We start from the raw sequence: 17,154 nt of genomic DNA, 5'->3' as shown, positions 1-17,154 counted from the left end.
CGAGTTGGTCAGATCATGTTCACATTTCCAGCATTGTATGAGTGATATAGAGGCGGAAATTACTTTGTTGATTTAAATCAAAGACTCGTAGTCACTGACTATGTAGTTCTCATTCCCAGGGCATCAAATACCGACGCTTTGTCACGGCCATCAGTTTTCGATACCACCACCTGCTGGTGTGGAAAAGTTATTTCATCTCACACAGGCACAGAACGTATGTGGTTGTTGGCCGTCGGCTGTAGTCTGTGTTCGAGTGCAACTTTTTGGCCGAGACAAAGGCGACGTTAAGCGACTCAACGGGTGGCCTTCGCCATTGCTAGTTCTTTGGTGTCGGCTTGGTGTGTCCCCAGCTTTAAGTTTCACTTTCATTTTACAATCAGCTGATCATTTGCGTGGTAGTGTCTAGAAGGGAACCCGCAAGTTGGGGAAATTCTCGCAAGATGGTTAAAGGGACTGTTTGTAAGAATCAGAAATTGCTTGTTAACAGCGACACCTGTGGCCGTTAAGTCAACGAAAGTCAGCGTCCTGTTGCTCGCGCTTGTGCTCGCTCTATATAGACATGAACGAGCATCACTCAAAACAGTAAGGTGACACACGTCAGCTAAAACCACAATATCACTCTATATTTCAGCTGCTTGGCAGTAATGTTAGCTGACCAGACTAAGGTTTCTCCATTAATCAGTGCTGATCCTAGTGTTGGCTTTTCCTGCCTCAGCCTCCCGACCGCGGCCGGAGGGAACAGAGGAGACACCGGAGTTTTGGTCGGAGACGATAACGTTTCTCTCTGCGAAGCCCCTTCACTTCACAAGACACGGGAAACCTCTGTTGGTCTGGAGGAGCTGCAGCAGTTATTTCTGCACAAACGTCCACTGAACATTCACTAGATATTCTCAGAGCTAAACTAACTCTTCTGCAGTGTGTAGTGTGCGCGCATGCACGTGAGAGTGGAGCGAGAACGAGCGCGGTGTGTGAGTGAAGGCAAGCAGGCAGAGAAGCAGAGTACAGCAGAGACTCCGGCCCTGGAGACCAAAGCTACAAGTCTGAGTCTGAACAGCGTAGCCACACGCGAGCATGCATGGGACATCGACCCGCAATGATTTATACGTGTAAGAAGTTACAAACAGTCCCTTTAAAGAAAATGTTTTATAGTTAAAATTTAAGGACATTATTTTTTAAAGATATCTGTAACAATATACATTTTAAAATAAAAGACTTAACTATAAAAGGTCATCTGTGCTATTTATTGAATGTCTAAAAGATGTAGATTAAACAGCTAAACTAAAACCTGGTGAAAATAAGTTGAAAAGTGAAAGTTTAGTAGATGTCTAAATTCATATAATATACGTTTATTGACCGTCTAATAAACATCTATGTAATCGTTGAAAAGACACTGAAACAACTTCTACTAGACTTTCACTTTTCAACCTTGAATAGCCGTAATCTAGACTAAACGTCTGCAGACAAACAGATGTATAATATACATCTATTAAATGTATTTTCAACATCAAATTGCTCAGTTGGCTATATTGTCCATGTTTGATAGATATCTGGCTCAATTCAGTTCAATTCAGCTTCAAACAACGCCCAAAGACAGTTGGTTCTGTGGTTAATGAACACATCGACACTGAAACTCGAAGGGCAAAGACTAAATGCACCATCACGCAATGTTAACGAAAAGTGAAAAAATTAATTGGTGTATCCGCCCTGTGATATTTTTTGAAGCTGTTTCTTTCTTCCTCTTTTTTTGGCCACTTACAGTATGGATAGCAAACCACGCTGACATATTATCATCTTATAATGTTGTTATAGCGAATGTGTCAGCAAACAGTTGCGTATTTACACATCCATTAGATACGGAACCTTTAGCTCTGTTTGGTCCACAAACGCTTGAGAACTCTTTAGACTCTTTAAATGCTCCACTATGTTCACTAGATAGTCGCTAACTTTGTCTGTCTGCCATTCGGTGCTGGGCAGGTAGTGTACTGTGGGTTTATAGAGATTTATTTTTTGCCTGAATGAATGATAACAGTAAAATTGTGGGCCTTAAAGCTGAAGTAAGCAGGATTGGAGCAAATATGATGAATGATATGAAAAGTTATTTTTATAAAACGGTCACTATATCCTGACAGTAGTGCATGAGACAGGTAATCTGAAAAAAATCAAGTTCCTCTGTGTCCTCCGGTGCTCCTAACGGCATCTGCAGGATTTCATAGACCGGAGAAAACAACCAATCAGAGCCGATCTGGAGTCTGCCGTCCAGCTGCCGTCTATGAGAGCCAGCTGTCAATCACTACGACCAGCGGTCAAACTACGCAGCACTGATTAAATATGAATCAATATTCTGTTACTGTAATGTCTATTTCTCTCCTCACATGTTTTCAGAAACATCTTGTAGTGTACTGTTTAGCTGTAAAATGAGACCCGGCAGCCATGTTGAGATTAGTTGAGGAAATACTAAGCACCGCTCATATGACCGGGGCACAGCCAATAGGAACGCTCTCTCTCTCTGAAATGACCTGTGATTGGTCAAAGTCTCCCGTCACAGGCTAGATTTTCTAGAGCCTGAAAACAGAGCCATGAGGAGCAGAAGTTTAGTTTTCTCTCAGAACACTTGAATTACAATGTGCTGAAAGGTTATTATGGAATTTTTGCCCAATGATGCCAAAAACATAGTTGCCTAACCATCTAGCGGTGTGGTTACAGATTGCAACCAACTGAATACCCCTCCGCTCACTCCTCCCTTTCCAAGACTGCGGTAACGTGAGCCGCCGAGTGCAAAACCGTGGTAATGCCGTTCGCCCCGCTCAGAGGTCATCCTTACCATAATAACATTGCTCAGGAGCAACGGAACCACGGTTTTACTCTCTGCGGCTCACGTTACCCCAGTTTCACAGGCGTGTCGGAGAACTATGGTGGCCTTCAGGTAACGTAAAAACACGAAAAGCCAGAGTTTGGTTTGTCCGTTCTGGGCAACACGGCAGAGTAACATGGTGGACTCCGTGAAGAGGACCCGCTCCCTATGTAGATATGAAAGGCTCATTCTAAGCAAACGAAAACTATTCTTTTATTGATAATTATTGACATAATTATCAATATTATATTATATTTCTGCTAATAGATCCCCCCGAAATGTTACACACTGTACCTCTAAAAACCAAAACAATGTACTATAGGATGCTAATACTGTCAGGTTTACTGAGATTAACAGGCTTGGACCCAAACACAGATAAGGATGAGGAGGCAGTAGGTAGAGCGCAAAAAATTGAATAACAGAAAAACTCAGGTAACAAGAATACAGCTGGTCCGGCAGACAGGAAACAAAAGTCAAACGTCAAAGCAAAGGCAATAAAACACTGGAAAAACTTTCTCAAAGGTGAAACTCAACACATGAGGAGCGACGACGACCTGTCAAAGAAACAGGGGACACACAGACTAAATCCACCAGGAGAGCAGGGTGATTGAACGCAGGTGGAACAAATCAGGGCGGGGCAGACAATCACAAAAGGCGGGGAAACAAACAAAGGCAGGAAGTAAAACCAGGACACAAGAGGAGTGAATTTATCAAAATAAAACAGGAAACAAACTACGATAAAAACCCAGGACCATGACAAATACGCTCCATACAGCTGAGAGGAACTTCAGAGTCAAGTGATAATTCACAGGGTTTAGCTGGAAAAAATGAGAAAGTTTGTGACCTGGCAGCCAGGATGAGATCAAGTTGAGGAAATACCAAGCACCGCCCACCAGCCGGAGCAAACTTTCTAATTTTACAGCTAAACAGTAAACTACAAGATGTTTCTGACAACATTTTACGCGAGAAATAGGCATTACAGTAACAGACTATTGATTCATATTTGATCAGCGCTGCCTAGTTTGACCATTTGATCAGAGTTTGCAAATGACTGACAGCTGCCTCCGTTGAATGAATAGCCAATAGGAACGCTCTCTCTCTGAAATGACCTGTGATTGGTAGGGGTGTGACGATTCACTCAGCTCACGATACGATACAAATACACGATATTGGGTTCACGATCTCGATACGATATAATAACAATAATTTTAACAAAACTTGAACGATGAAAAGATAGCCTTTTATTCAAAAGACATAAAATGCAAAACAATGCTGTTGTTTGCCTTATAGTTACATTTTTTATGGTATCGGTCCTGTCCTGTCCTCTGTCCTCCTGTCCTCTGTCCTCCATCAGTCAGTATCAATCCTTCCTCCTGTCCTCTGTCCTCCATCAGTCAGTAACAGTCCTTCCTCCTGTCCTCTGTCCTCCATCAGTCAGTATCAATCCTTCCCCCTGTCCTCTGTCCTCCATCAGTCAGTAACAGTCCTTCCTCCTGTCCTCTGTCCTCCATCAGTCTGTATCAGTCCTTCCCCCTGTCCCCTGTCCTCCATCAGTCAGTAACAGTCCTTCCTCCTGTCCTCTGCTGATGTCACTCACTGCTGCAGGTAACCAGCTGATCAGTTTACCAGTAAGATACATGACAAACTAACCCAACAGTTGGACTACACAGCCTACTGCCAGCTTTAGTTTCAGTCACAACTCAACTAAATAACTAACACGTGTTGACAGTTAGCTGTTAGCCGCCGAGCTAACGCTCTCTGCTTGAGTAAACAGCGGCGGAGGATGAGAGACTGCAGACAAAGCAGATTGAAGCGTTGCCTTCCTTCATGTTTAACCGTTTCATCGTGTTTATGCTTGTTGAACAGGTGTAATAACGTATCTTGGCTTTACACTTTCAAAGTTTTATTGCATTTACTAACAGCAACGGGCATAGCGTCAACTCGTCTCCACCGCGGCCTCTCTGATCAGCTGTTCACTGACTGCCCTGTGTGTGTTGATGTGTGTGGGCCTATGAAAGGAGGCTGGGTCACGGGCGGACATGGCTCTGGGGGTATGATGACACATGCTCAGTGTAACTGAAGATGCGGCCGTGCGTTGTGATTGGTTCAATTTCAGCGAGGGCAGACCAGATTTTACTATGCATGTGTTGTACTCTAAAGATATGACGCGTACTCAGCCTCCTTCTATAGGCCTTGAACAGCAGCAGGAAGAGGCTGCAGCTTTGCCTTAGCCCCGGAGCCCGTATGTACGCAGTACCTATTATGCCTTGATATCAGTTTTTTGTCTCGACGACGCATATCGTCACGTTTTTATATTGCGATATTTCGTGGCATAATATTTCGTCACACCCCTAGTGATTGGTCAAAGTCTCCCGTCAATCAATATTATGTTACTGTAATGCCTATTTCTCTCCTCAAATGTTTTCAGAAACATCTTGTAGTGTACTGTTTAGCTGTAAAATGAGAAAGTTTGTGATCCGGCATCCATGTTGAGATCAATTGAGGAAATACCAAGCACCGCCCACCAGCCGTAGCACAGCCAATAGGAACGCTCTCTCTCTCTGAAATGACCTGTGATTTGCCAAAGTCTCTCTTGCATGGGCTAGATTTTCTAAAGCCTGAAAACAGAGCCATGAGGAGGAGCAGAAGTCTAGTTTTCTCTCAGAACACTTGAATTAAAATATGCTGAAAGGTTATTATGGGATTTTTGCCCAATGATGCCAAAAACATTCTGCCTACTAACCATCATTTCAAATCCCACATCAAAAACAGAAGTCAAGCTGTTTCTCCATTGAAAGACTACTCTTGACCTTGGCCACCAGTTGACCTCTTGGTGGACAGTAGCAGCCATATCAGACAGTGGGCGGGAGGGGGCCTTCGCTGCCCTCTATATGCACCCTGTAGCCTGCAGCCTCAGGGAGCCCTGCTAAAGAGATTAGCATTGTGTGTGTGTGTGTGGGACCCCTTACAGAAGCCCTTCCCACTCTTTCTGTCTCCCCCTTTTTCTCTCTCTTTCCACCACTCTAATCCTTAAAACCTCTAAATCCTCCCTCCTGTCCCTCCTTCTGTGCCCTAGGTCCTGATTTCTTCTTCTGTCCATCTGGTGTGAAGGAACAAACACCAGCCAAACGGCACCTTGTATTGTGCCACGGATCAGAAAAGTATTAAAGACTCTGATATATGTTACTAAAAATAATACAGAAGCCAGATATGAGTTCCAGTAAATTCGATGAGTACTATTACTAACAGTGTTTCCTTGTACTTCAGCTCTGCCTCCATTAACCACACCCGCCACTCCAACCTTAAGGCCCTGTGTGTGTGTGTGTGTGTGTGTGTGTGTGTGTGTGTGTGTGTGTGTGTGTGTGTGTGTGTGCGTCCACCCCCGTCTGAAATGTCTACAACCTCTCTTGCTGAGCACATCAATATTTTACACATCATTTCTATATTTACATTTTGGAAACCTCAAAAGCTCCCAGGGGGTGGACGGGAACTTGGATTGTTGGGTTGCAGAGAAAAGATTTCCTGTTGTGCTCGGAGGAGGATTTTAACGTCACAGCATCAGAGAGGTCGGTCACTGCTGCGTTCAGCATTTCGCTCACTCCCCACAGCATGACAGCTCCCCCCTCCACTAACATCCTCTGGATTAGGAAGTCAATGGAGGTTTAGCAAGTCAATCGAGGGAGTCTCTGAAAGTCTATAGTGTATTAGACACGGACAAAGTGTTCGTTAGCGCTGTGAATCAGTGAAGGAGAGGCCAGGTGCTGACTCCTCCAGCAAATGATTAGCCCAGAACCAGGTGTTCTGGCTCAGCAACAGATCAGGACACTTCAGTTTTTTTCTCATGACAGATAAAGTCCAGTATCAGTATAACCTTATCACTGCCAGCTGCTCGGGTCTCAGGCGACGCTGCCAGCAGATTGGACAGTGCTGACCAGGTGAACAGTCTTGACGTAAGGTACAGAATGTTCTTTCGGAGGTGAGTTTTTTCACTGCTGGGGGGGGGGGGGAGCATCGCTGGCTGTTTTTTATGTCCAGTCTTCCAATGAAGATGAATTTCTTCTAGAAGTTTCATAGATCGGGAGATTGCTTTGAATTAAATTGCTTACAAGAAATATGGTGCCAAACAACATATTTTTGGCTGCATAGCAAAATGATACAGAAATGAATGAGGTTAATTATACACATTTCCTGGTATTTTTAGTGGCCTTTCTGGAATTTAGCCAGATAATCAGACTGAATTGCTATTTCATTTCACTTCATATACTCAGCCTTAGATTTCTGTTCAACACAGAAGCAAAGAACGTATGTTACTAAGGAGTGAAAATCAATTGATTGTTCCATTGCAACGTCAGCGCCCAGCAACAGAGTTATGTCTCCGCCATTTTGGACTGAAAGCGACTACCGGATGCCAGTAAAACGTCCGCCTACAGAGTGCTGTACAAAAGTAAAACAAAGTTATTTCTATTCTATTGTCATAATTAATGTCTCTACCGAAATGGCCTGTGTTGAACGATAGAAATGATTATAAATACGCATACTATTATAACTATTTACTTACTTACTTATTTATTTATTAAACTTTTTTGCCCGGTTGCTTCCCAGAGGAGCATACAGTGAGCGATGGACATTTATAGACGTTAAAAAAAAATCCAGCATTTTGAGAGCAATCTATTCATGTCAAGGATCCAGAATGGAGTCCAATAGACCACAGACCATGGATGTAAAAGAGGGTCCAGTAGACCACAGACCATGGGTGTAGAAGAGGGTCCACAAGACCACAGACCATGGATGTAGAAGAGGGTCCACAAGACCACAGACCATGGATGTAGAAGAGGGTCCAACAGACCACAAACCATGGATGTAGAAGAGGGTCCAACAGACCACAGACCATGGATGTAGAAGAGGTTGTATCCTGGTCTTTTGCCCTGCGTCTTAGTAAATAGCCAACAACTCCTAAAATTCCGTTGATGTCATGCTACTAGCAATACTAGCTACTGGCCGATAGCCGGTTGTTTGGGAACAGAGACGTTAATACATCCACCACGGTACAGGCTGACAGCGTACAGCCCATGGGTGTATTAGAAGATAATAAAAGTGATGAATTACAGCCAATATATCCATTATTACAGCCGCATACAGCTAGCAGGAAGCTGGCTGAACCAGATATGTTATATGAGCGCGCAGGACGGTGCAGTCCCGTGGGTCTGATGCACATTCATTATGCTGAGGAAAATAACTCTGGATTTAGTGAATTTTACAACTTTTAAGACCTAATGATTTAAATGAGGGCTATTTAAGTGTTCCTACTGTGAGGTTGATTTACCTAAAAAAAATGATCCTCTGATTTACAGACGTCTCTTTATACATCCATGGTCACAGACTCGTTGGCATTTTCAGTCCAAAAAGCACTGTTGCGAAAAAGCATCCGAATTTTGTCTCTTTGCTTCTATAATCTTTGATAGAGGCTGGGGTAGCGGTTGCTAGGAGCAGTTGGCATTTTCGCAGTTGGTGAACGCCCCGTAGGGAGGAGGGTGGGCCGGATGGGTGGGTGGGTCAAAAAACACAGGACTTTCAGCCAGGAGACCGGCATTTGTGTCCCGTGTGACACCACGAGTCAAAGCTGAATTTATTTATTTTTTTACCCGTAACTTCCGTACTTAAATTACAGCACTTCCGGAGTTATTTAAACCCAAACCGCGATCTTTTCCTAAGCCTAAGTAGTTTTATTTTGAAAAGACTGGAGCGGAAATTGACACGTACGCCACGTGTTGCTGGACATTTGTAGAAAAAAGCACGAAAAACACGTTGTTGAACGTCGTGCTGAGAAAATAAAGGGAAATTTGAGTCTATGTACAAGAATCAAATAGATTAAATTTCGTGATTTTTTTGCGAACTGCTGTGAGAGTGTGTTGCATCATCACATGAAGGTGTCCAAAATCAAACAAAATGGCCAAACTGTATCTAATTTCCTTCCCTCTTCTTCTATTGTCCCTACTTAGTAAATATTAGGGATGCACCGATACCGATACCAGTATCGGGTATCGGGTCCCATACTGTGCTCATGTACTCATACTCATACTCGCAAAACGGATCCGATATCACTTTACAGCAGTGTGACGTTAACCTCTCGTCACCATCTTTCAGGTCCTCACGCTCCACCTCCCCGACAGTGCGGGCGAGACGGGCCGGTGGTGCGACCACAGAGAAGTACTCGTATCGGTACTTGGTATCGGTGAGTACCCAAATGTAAGTACTTGTACTCGTACTCGGTCTGAAAAAAGTGGTATTGGTGCATCCCTAGTAAATATCATTACTGCTTCACTACTGCTCACTAAACTTCATCTGCATATTTCTATAAAACCCTATTTTCTCCTTTGTCCATGGTGTCCATGGTGTGCTGATCCCATCACTGGTTAGCCAGATGATGAAGCCATTATTGACTGAACCTGAACCTGTACCTCATGGAACATTAAATACATCACTTCCTCTCCCGATGCAGCTCTCACCCAGCTTCCCTTTAGGCTGCAGTCAGGAAATGAAAACAGCCATTAAGAGTCGGAGCAAGCCAGAGTGCAATGGGACCCTGCTGCACGCCTGCTACGGCAGCATGATGAAGCCGGAGACAGGGCCCTCACATGTTCCGGAGCAGGTGTTGGATCTGGTGTTGCCACTGCTTGTGGTGGAGACCCCTGAGGCATTAAACTGCAACGTAACCGACCCTTTGTATGAGGCAGCTGTAGCACACCCAGCCCTCCTGACAAACACTGTAATGTCTCTCTAACAGAACAGACAGTGAGTTTAAAGTGACCTATAGCTGTATCCTCTGTCATTTTCCCATGATGCTCCTTCAGTGGCTCACAGCTCATAGCCTCCATAGCATCCTTCTGCTTATTTCTACACCTCTGATTCTTAGTATTTGGCGATTGATCGCCATTTGATCAAAATGCAGAAGGTTTTCAAAGGTGCTACAATAATATATCCTGTCTCTTTTTCTCATCTGTATCGTGTCCGGTTCGGGGCTGCTATAAGATTCCCAACCACACCCCATCTTCCCTCTCCTCTCCGCCGAGGGGGAGCACACAATGACCGTACCGCCGCCTCACCGGCTCACCGCCGGCCATCTGTCGGGCTGGTGAAACGGTTTGTGTCGCTGCAGGCCTGCGAGCTATCATGTCATTGTTGTTCCCATTATTGTCAAGGCGATCTCTCGCTCTCGCTCTCGCTCTCTCTCTCTCTCTCTCTCTCTCTCTCCCGCACACACACACACACACACACACACACACACAGGCAGATTCACTCCGCGGTTGCAAAAAAATTGTACAGTGCTAAAGCCACTCCAGCCTGCGCGAGAGGTGTGCGTAAAAGAGTGGAATCAGAGCTCTGTTGGATGTGTGAGCTGAGGGGGGGGGGGGTGCAGCAGTCTCCATTGATGAAAACCAGGAGGTGAAAGATGGATGATGCTATGAATCACCCCCTCCCTCCCCCCCTCCACCTCCACCGTCACACCCCATCTCCCCCCCTCCCCTCCCCGGCCCTATCTACACCTGGAACACGTTTGACCCTGTTTCGGGTCATCTCCATTGACTCTGACTGTATTTATTGTTTTAATTGACGGATCGATTCCAGCAGCATCGATGCTCTCTGGCTGCCGGCTCCATCTCTGGTTCTCTGCTGATGCTCACTTGTTTTAGGAGCCCAGTCTGAGCTCTCACTGCTCTGCTCTGCCTTTATGTTGCTACATGTTTGGAAGCATACACCACAGACCTCTGAAACGGAGCTACAGTACCAGCGCATCGCCACCGGCTGGCCTGCTGGTTCCTGGCTGTGATGTGATGTGATGTGCTGGCTGTGTGGTGTTGAACCATTACGGACAGCTCGGATGTCCTTCTCTGCGCTATACGCGTTACAACTTCCACAGAAAAGGGAAAAAGAAATGTTGCCCCTTACTTTAGCATGGCTTGTTCTTTATCCTCCTCCTCCTTCTGCCGAGCCATCACACCCATGATGATCTTCCTCTCCTCCTCGGTGAGATGGCTGAGGTCCGGCAGATCCGGCATGGCTGGCGGCGCGGTGGGGGGGCGAGGGCCACCCTGGGGCCCCACCGAGGCGGACATCTTCTCCACCACCACCACACCTCCTCCTCCTTCTCCTCCTCCTCGGCGAGTCGTTTCGGCTGACAGCTTTCCCGGAGCGTTTCCGAGCCACACCTCACGACGCGGTCCGCGGGCAGAGCGGCGGCAGCGGCAACAGCAGCGGCAGCTCTGGAGAAGAGTGCGAGGAGCTGCTCATGGTCGCAGGCAGCCTCGGTTGTGCTTTTGTTTGTCCTCTCTGGGTGTTTCTTCTTCTCCCACCACGCTCCTCTCTTCTCCTCGTCGTCGTTCCCCCCCACCACCCCCCGCCGGCCCGCCTCTGCCCTCCACCACCCGGACTCACGGAGAGCCCATCTCCGGTTCTATCACACCGGGAGTTGAGTCGAGCTGAGGGGGGCCTGGATCAGTCGGGCTGGGCTGCTGTGGTGCCGTCGACAAGCTGGAGCTGGATGGTAGGATGGTAGGGCGGCATAGGCGGAGTCCGTGCTGCTGCTCTCTCTCTTTCTCTCTCTCTCTCTCTCTCTCTCTCTCTCTCTCTCACTCTCTCAGTCAATGGGAATGCAGCCCTCGTCGTTCCTCTCTGGGTTTTTTTGCGGAGGCGCGCTTACTCATGTGAGGATGGGGTCCTCACCATCATCACATGCAAACACAGCCTTTACTGTGGCTACACACACACACTTGAAGCTGTCCGTCCTCTAGGTTCTAGCCACTGGTCCATTTCAGCACCATGGACAGCAGCTCCTCTCTACAGCACCACGCACCACACACACACACACACACACACACACACACACACACACACACACACACACACATACATCTGGGTGTCTTTCTTTGGTTTTCCAGCTCTTCGAGCATCTGCAATCTTTTCAATGCATCCAACCAGAGTACAGGTAATCAGTTAATCCTCCATTTGGCACAACCCCGTTGCAGCTACAGCACATATAATAGCACAAGTCATGATCATTTTATTTTTGCAAATGTTTTTTTTCTCAATGCATTTTGCTTATGCCGCTTCAATAAACTCTTTGCTTATCACTTTTATTATATATTTTGTTATATATAATTAATATATGTTTAGACTAAGTCTATGTGTCTGTTCTGGCTGCAAGACAGACTTTCTCCCGGTTAAAGTTAAAACTGAAAAGTGTGTTTTGTGCCATAATAAAAAAAAGTATCTTATGTTATGCTACTTTATGTTGCACATTAATCAATATCAATGTTGGCAATGTAATGTTAGCCAAAAGGCAAGTTCTCTGTTTGTCCCTTTATCTTATCTGATATTCTCTTCTATTTATTTCTTTTCTTTCTGATAGGTTACCTCATTACTATTTTTTTCACACTGTGTGCCTTTTATTTATGTTATATTTTATTTATTTGAATATTATTATTTATGTGTTTATCAAATCCTACAGGGATAATGCATTGATCTGATGTCGTCCCTTTATCTTATCTTATTTTTTTCTATTTTTTTCTTAAAGTTTAACTCATTACTTTTTACTTTAATTCCACAATCACATATATATATATATATAGATAGATATAGATATAGATATGGTAATAATAATAATAATAATTATTATTATTATTATGTTAATATAATTATATATATATATATATAATACATATTATTATGTTAATATAATTATATATATATATAATACATATTATTATATTAATATATATATATATGTATATATATATAATACATATTATTATATTAATATATATATATATAATACATATTATTATATTAATATATATATATATATATATATATGAGAAGAAGAAGAAGAAGAAGGTATAGGTGTAGAGAGGAACTTTGGAGAAGTGTTTGTACTGTTGTCAGCTGATCTCAGAGAGGCTCCTGTCCAATAATAGCCTCAGTCAGAGTTGTGCTACTACAGCCCCCCCACTCCTCTCGGCTCGTTGTGCATTCACATCCAGACTCTCAGGTTCAACCGATCCGGAGCTGGCACCGGTTTCTCCCGGATGACGTAATGCCGGGTGAGATTGTGAGTCCATCCAGCAGATGGCATTAACCATTAACCCGTCTGCTGCTGCTGCCACCCAGCCTCCGTCACGTGACGTCACCGAGGAGGTGACTGTACCGCGGTGACGTCAACTTCCCGTGGTGCAGAATTTTGTCATCATTTCGTGTCGTGACTGGAGACCACCGGCTCCGAGTGACACAGTCGTGCCACAGCAGAAGAGCAGATCTTTGCTGCAGACTGCAGACTATAAATAAACCCTGAGAGGAGGACACAGAGTTCTGCTTCACTGGCTCTTTTCTTTACACTACAGGATGTGTTCAATCAGCTCCGTCAGCTCTAATAATGCCTACTATACTACTACTATATAGGACAACAGGCAGGCACCATGGTGAAATAGGAAATGCTATAGGTTAATGCATGAGAGGTGTTATGAAAGTGACTGGTTTTGACTGGTTTTAATGCAGCTGACGGGGGTGAAACCTCATGTTTCAAAACTTTCCCCACATCCATGTGTCTCCACAGTGAATGACAATGTCCTGCATGGACTTGAGTCAGACCAGCCCGTGATTTGTCATATAGCCGTTTCAGTGGGAAATAATTCACAGAAACACCTTGAAAGGCTGCAAATGAGTAGAGACTGTATTCCTCCCCGTGAGGGGAAAAAGAAAAAAGACAGATTTACCTTCAGCACAAATAGCCCACATTCTGAGTGCTGTCTCATTCTCTCAGAGGATACTGAGGAAATACAACAAATGCTCCTTGTTGTGCAAAACAAGGATGTAGGAAATAAATAAGAAGTGATGATTGTTAGTGCAGGTAGTTTTTGGTGAGAGAGCTCCTTGCTGGATATCTGTAGCTATGAAGCCCTCTATTAAAATCTACTTTAATGTTAATATCACACTGAAGTAAAAAGCTTTTTTGATTCAAACTGTTTTTTCAAACTTTCGTGGAATACTAAGCAAAGTTACTTTTTGGGGGAAAAAAACGATCAAATTGCAGGTTAACAGCATTCTCTGCAGAGCGAGGTAAAGTTAATTTACTATATTGTTAAAGTTAACACTTTTATAACGAATTAACACAAATTTGTTATAACGGCACTAATTTCTTTAACGCATCAATGTAATCGATCTTTCGGAGGTTGCAGCGGGCTCAGTTTTAAAGCTAGGCCAGGGGTCAGCAACCTTTACTATCAAAAGAGCCATTTTAGGCAAAAAAAAGGAAAAAATCTGTCTGGAGCCGCAAAACATTTGAGCATTGTGATGAAGGTAGTACAGTTTATAGTCTAAGTATATAGTATATAAATCTAATGCAGTGAGGGCCAAATGTGCAAATGTACTACGGAGTATTAGGGCCACATTGAAGGAAAAAACATCTGGGATTTACATAAAAAAGTAATATTACAAGAATAAAGTCATAACTTTACGAGAAAAGAAGAAAATAACACATAAAATTACTACTTTATAATATTATGACTTTATTCTCATAGTACTACGTCTTTTTCTCTTAAACTTCTGACTTTATTCTTGAAATCTCAGATTTTTTTTTTTTTCCTCAATGTGGCCCTAATACTACATTGTACCATAGAACTACAACAATGATAAATAAAAATGTAAACAAAAACAGTTATTCATTCCATTTTTTTAAATCCACTGGGAGCCACTGGAGAGGGGCTGAAGAGCCGCATGTGGCTCCGTAGCCGCTGGTTGCTGACCCCTGAGCTAGATCATGTCATACTAGCTTGTCATGAAGGAGGTTAAATAACGCTCCAAACTTACGCAAAATGTTCCTCCAGATATGTGAATGTAAATGGGTTCTATGGGTACCCACGAGTCTCCCCTTTACAGACATGCCCACTTTATGATAATCACATGCAGTTTGGGGCACGTCATAGTCAAGTCAGCACACTGACACACTGACAGCTGTTGTTGCCTGTTGGGCTGCAGTTTGCCATGTTATGATTTGAGCATATTTCTTTATACTAAATGCAGTACCTGTGAGAGTACAAAAAATGAATTCCATGCATTTATATCAGAAGTTCAAAAGCACCTGAATCTTGAATACTGTCACCAATACTTAATGTGAAATGATTCTCTGCTGTCTCTGACTATTAGAACTAGTTTCTATAATATTCAGTAACAATAGAAAATCTTTACATTCTGATCAGGAGGTAACTACACTGAAACAGGTGGTCATCTCCACAACCAAGACTTAAATAAAGTGAACATACCGACATCTAGTGGACAGATGAAAACACTGCATGCACATGGAGATAATAGAAACCTCTTCAGAACTGAGGAGTTGTTAAAGCTGAAGTGGGTAAAAATGCAGCAAATATGATTTAAAAAGGTTATTTTTATAAAACGGTCACTATATCCTGACAGTAGTGCATGAGACAGGTAATCTGAAAAAATGTTCCTCTGTGTCCTCCAGTGCTCCTAACGGCATTTGCAAGATTTCACAGACCGGAGGACCAGTCAGAGCTGATCTGAGGTCTGCTGTAGTCTATGAGAGCCGGCTCAGATCAAACGGTCAAACTAGGCAGAGCTGATCAAATATGAATCAATATTCTGTTACAGTAATGCCTATTTCTCTCCTCACATGTTTTCAGAAACATCTTGTAGTGCACGGTTTAGCTGTAAAATGAGAAAGTTTGTGACCCGGGAGCCATGTTGAGATCAGTTGAGGAAATACCAAGCACCGCCCACCAGCCGGAGCGCAGCCAATAGGAACACTCTCTCTCTGAAATGACCTGTGATTGGTCTAGAGAGATTTTCTAAAGCCTGAAAACAGAGCCATGAGGAGGAGCAGAAGTCTAGTTTTCTCTCAGAACACTTGAACTACAATATGCTGAAAGGTTATTATGGAATTTTTGCCCAATGATGCCAAAAACATTCTGCCTACTGAAGCTTTAAAGCTTTGGTTCATCAGTAGCCATTGTTGCCACAGGTGACAAATGGCAGGATGATGCTAAATGCTACAACATAGTGCAATAGTAGTCATAAAGTCTGCACACTGGTTCAGTGATGTCTGTTACAGAGCAATATCTAGCTTAAGTTTGCTAACATTAGCTAACATTTAGCAACCAAAAGCTTATGGTCATAGATAGCCTACCAGACCAAGTAAGGGACCTGTGTGAAAATTATTCAGATGGGAAGGGGGCTGAACTTTATGTTTGACTTTTTAAAAAGAAAAACCATCCCCAGGTTTATTAATATTTGGTCTGGATCCTGCTTGACATTGAAAAAAAAGTGCCCCTAACTAGCTTCTAGCTTCTTTAGACCGCTCCACACACAAGGCATGTTTTTCATGTAACTATTTTTATGTAACTCTTTTTTTTTTTAAATGGTGAAATATAATATACATTTGGGAAATGGAAAAAACTAAAAACTCTACGCTCCTTTTAGCAAAACAAAAAACTCTTCCCCTTTCCTAGTTCCGCTTTCTTCTAATAATTTAACAGTCCTGTATTCTTCTAAGTCTCAAATATTAATCGTTATTGCAAGATGGCACCGTGCTAGGTGGCAACCTGTTGCAGCAGCTCTCTCGGTGTGTGTTTCAATTTTTTGTCTTTTTTGTCATTTTATTTTTCGTGTTTTTCCAACTATTTGTTTCAGTGACAAAAATTGTATCTTGCACACTTTGTTCGCTGCACACTATTGTATGTTATTTATTCGGTTATTGTTATTCTATGTTCATATTTTATATTATCTAAGATACTTGTAGTAGTCTAGTATATATATATATATTATATAATATATACAGTATATTTACTGTGTATTTGCTGTTATGGTCCTAATTTGGGACCAATAATGTACATCTATCTATCTAAGTGTCAATTGAGATCATAAATTATAGCCTACTGTTCCAATTGTAAATATTCCTTTGAGTAAATTCAGCCATTGCAGCAAAGCCAACGATTCATAGAAAAGTGTTTAAGAGAGTATTACACAGAAAGATGTGGAACTAACTCTCACTGTGGGCTTTTAGACATATTTGCACAGAGCAGGAAGGTAAACAGATAATACTCTTCAAGTGTATTGGAACCACCTTATTAGCTTTTTTGTTATCCTCTATGAACAGAAATATAATCTCTACTTTTTTATAGCTTTTATATGTTTGGTGCAACAGGAGATGAATTAAGTGGAAAGCAGATATTTATTCTCTGCATAAAATTAAAAAAAAAATATGCAAAGATCCCTCTCATAGGTTTCCCACAAGG

At 43.0% G+C, this 17,154-nt stretch overlaps 1 protein-coding gene across 29 annotated transcripts in view; it reads right to left on the bottom strand.

Moving 5' to 3' along the window:
• LOC141765101 (regulating synaptic membrane exocytosis protein 1-like) overlaps window positions 1–11,673 on the bottom strand; it is a 126,687-nt gene extending 115,014 nt beyond the window's left edge. For 9 of the 29 annotated variants that reach the window (XM_074630981.1, XM_074630978.1, XM_074630986.1 and 6 more), the window contains exon 1: window positions 10,799–11,501. In XM_074630981.1, the coding sequence (XP_074487082.1) occupies window positions 10,799–10,965 (167 nt within the window). In that variant the 5' untranslated portion in view covers window positions 10,966–11,501. Of the gene's footprint in view, window positions 1–10,798 lie in introns of all 29 variants that reach the window. The other 20 variants (XM_074630991.1, XM_074630985.1, XM_074630989.1 and 17 more) reach the window with 6 other exon arrangements.
• Between the last annotated feature and the right edge of the window lie 5,481 nt (window positions 11,674–17,154).

The sequence above is a fragment of the Sebastes fasciatus genome, chromosome 3 (genome assembly GCF_043250625.1).
Source record: "Sebastes fasciatus isolate fSebFas1 chromosome 3, fSebFas1.pri, whole genome shotgun sequence".
NCBI classification, from domain to species: Eukaryota; Metazoa; Chordata; class Actinopteri; order Perciformes; family Sebastidae; genus Sebastes; species Sebastes fasciatus.
This window is presented reverse-complemented; position numbering and strand designations above follow the sequence as displayed.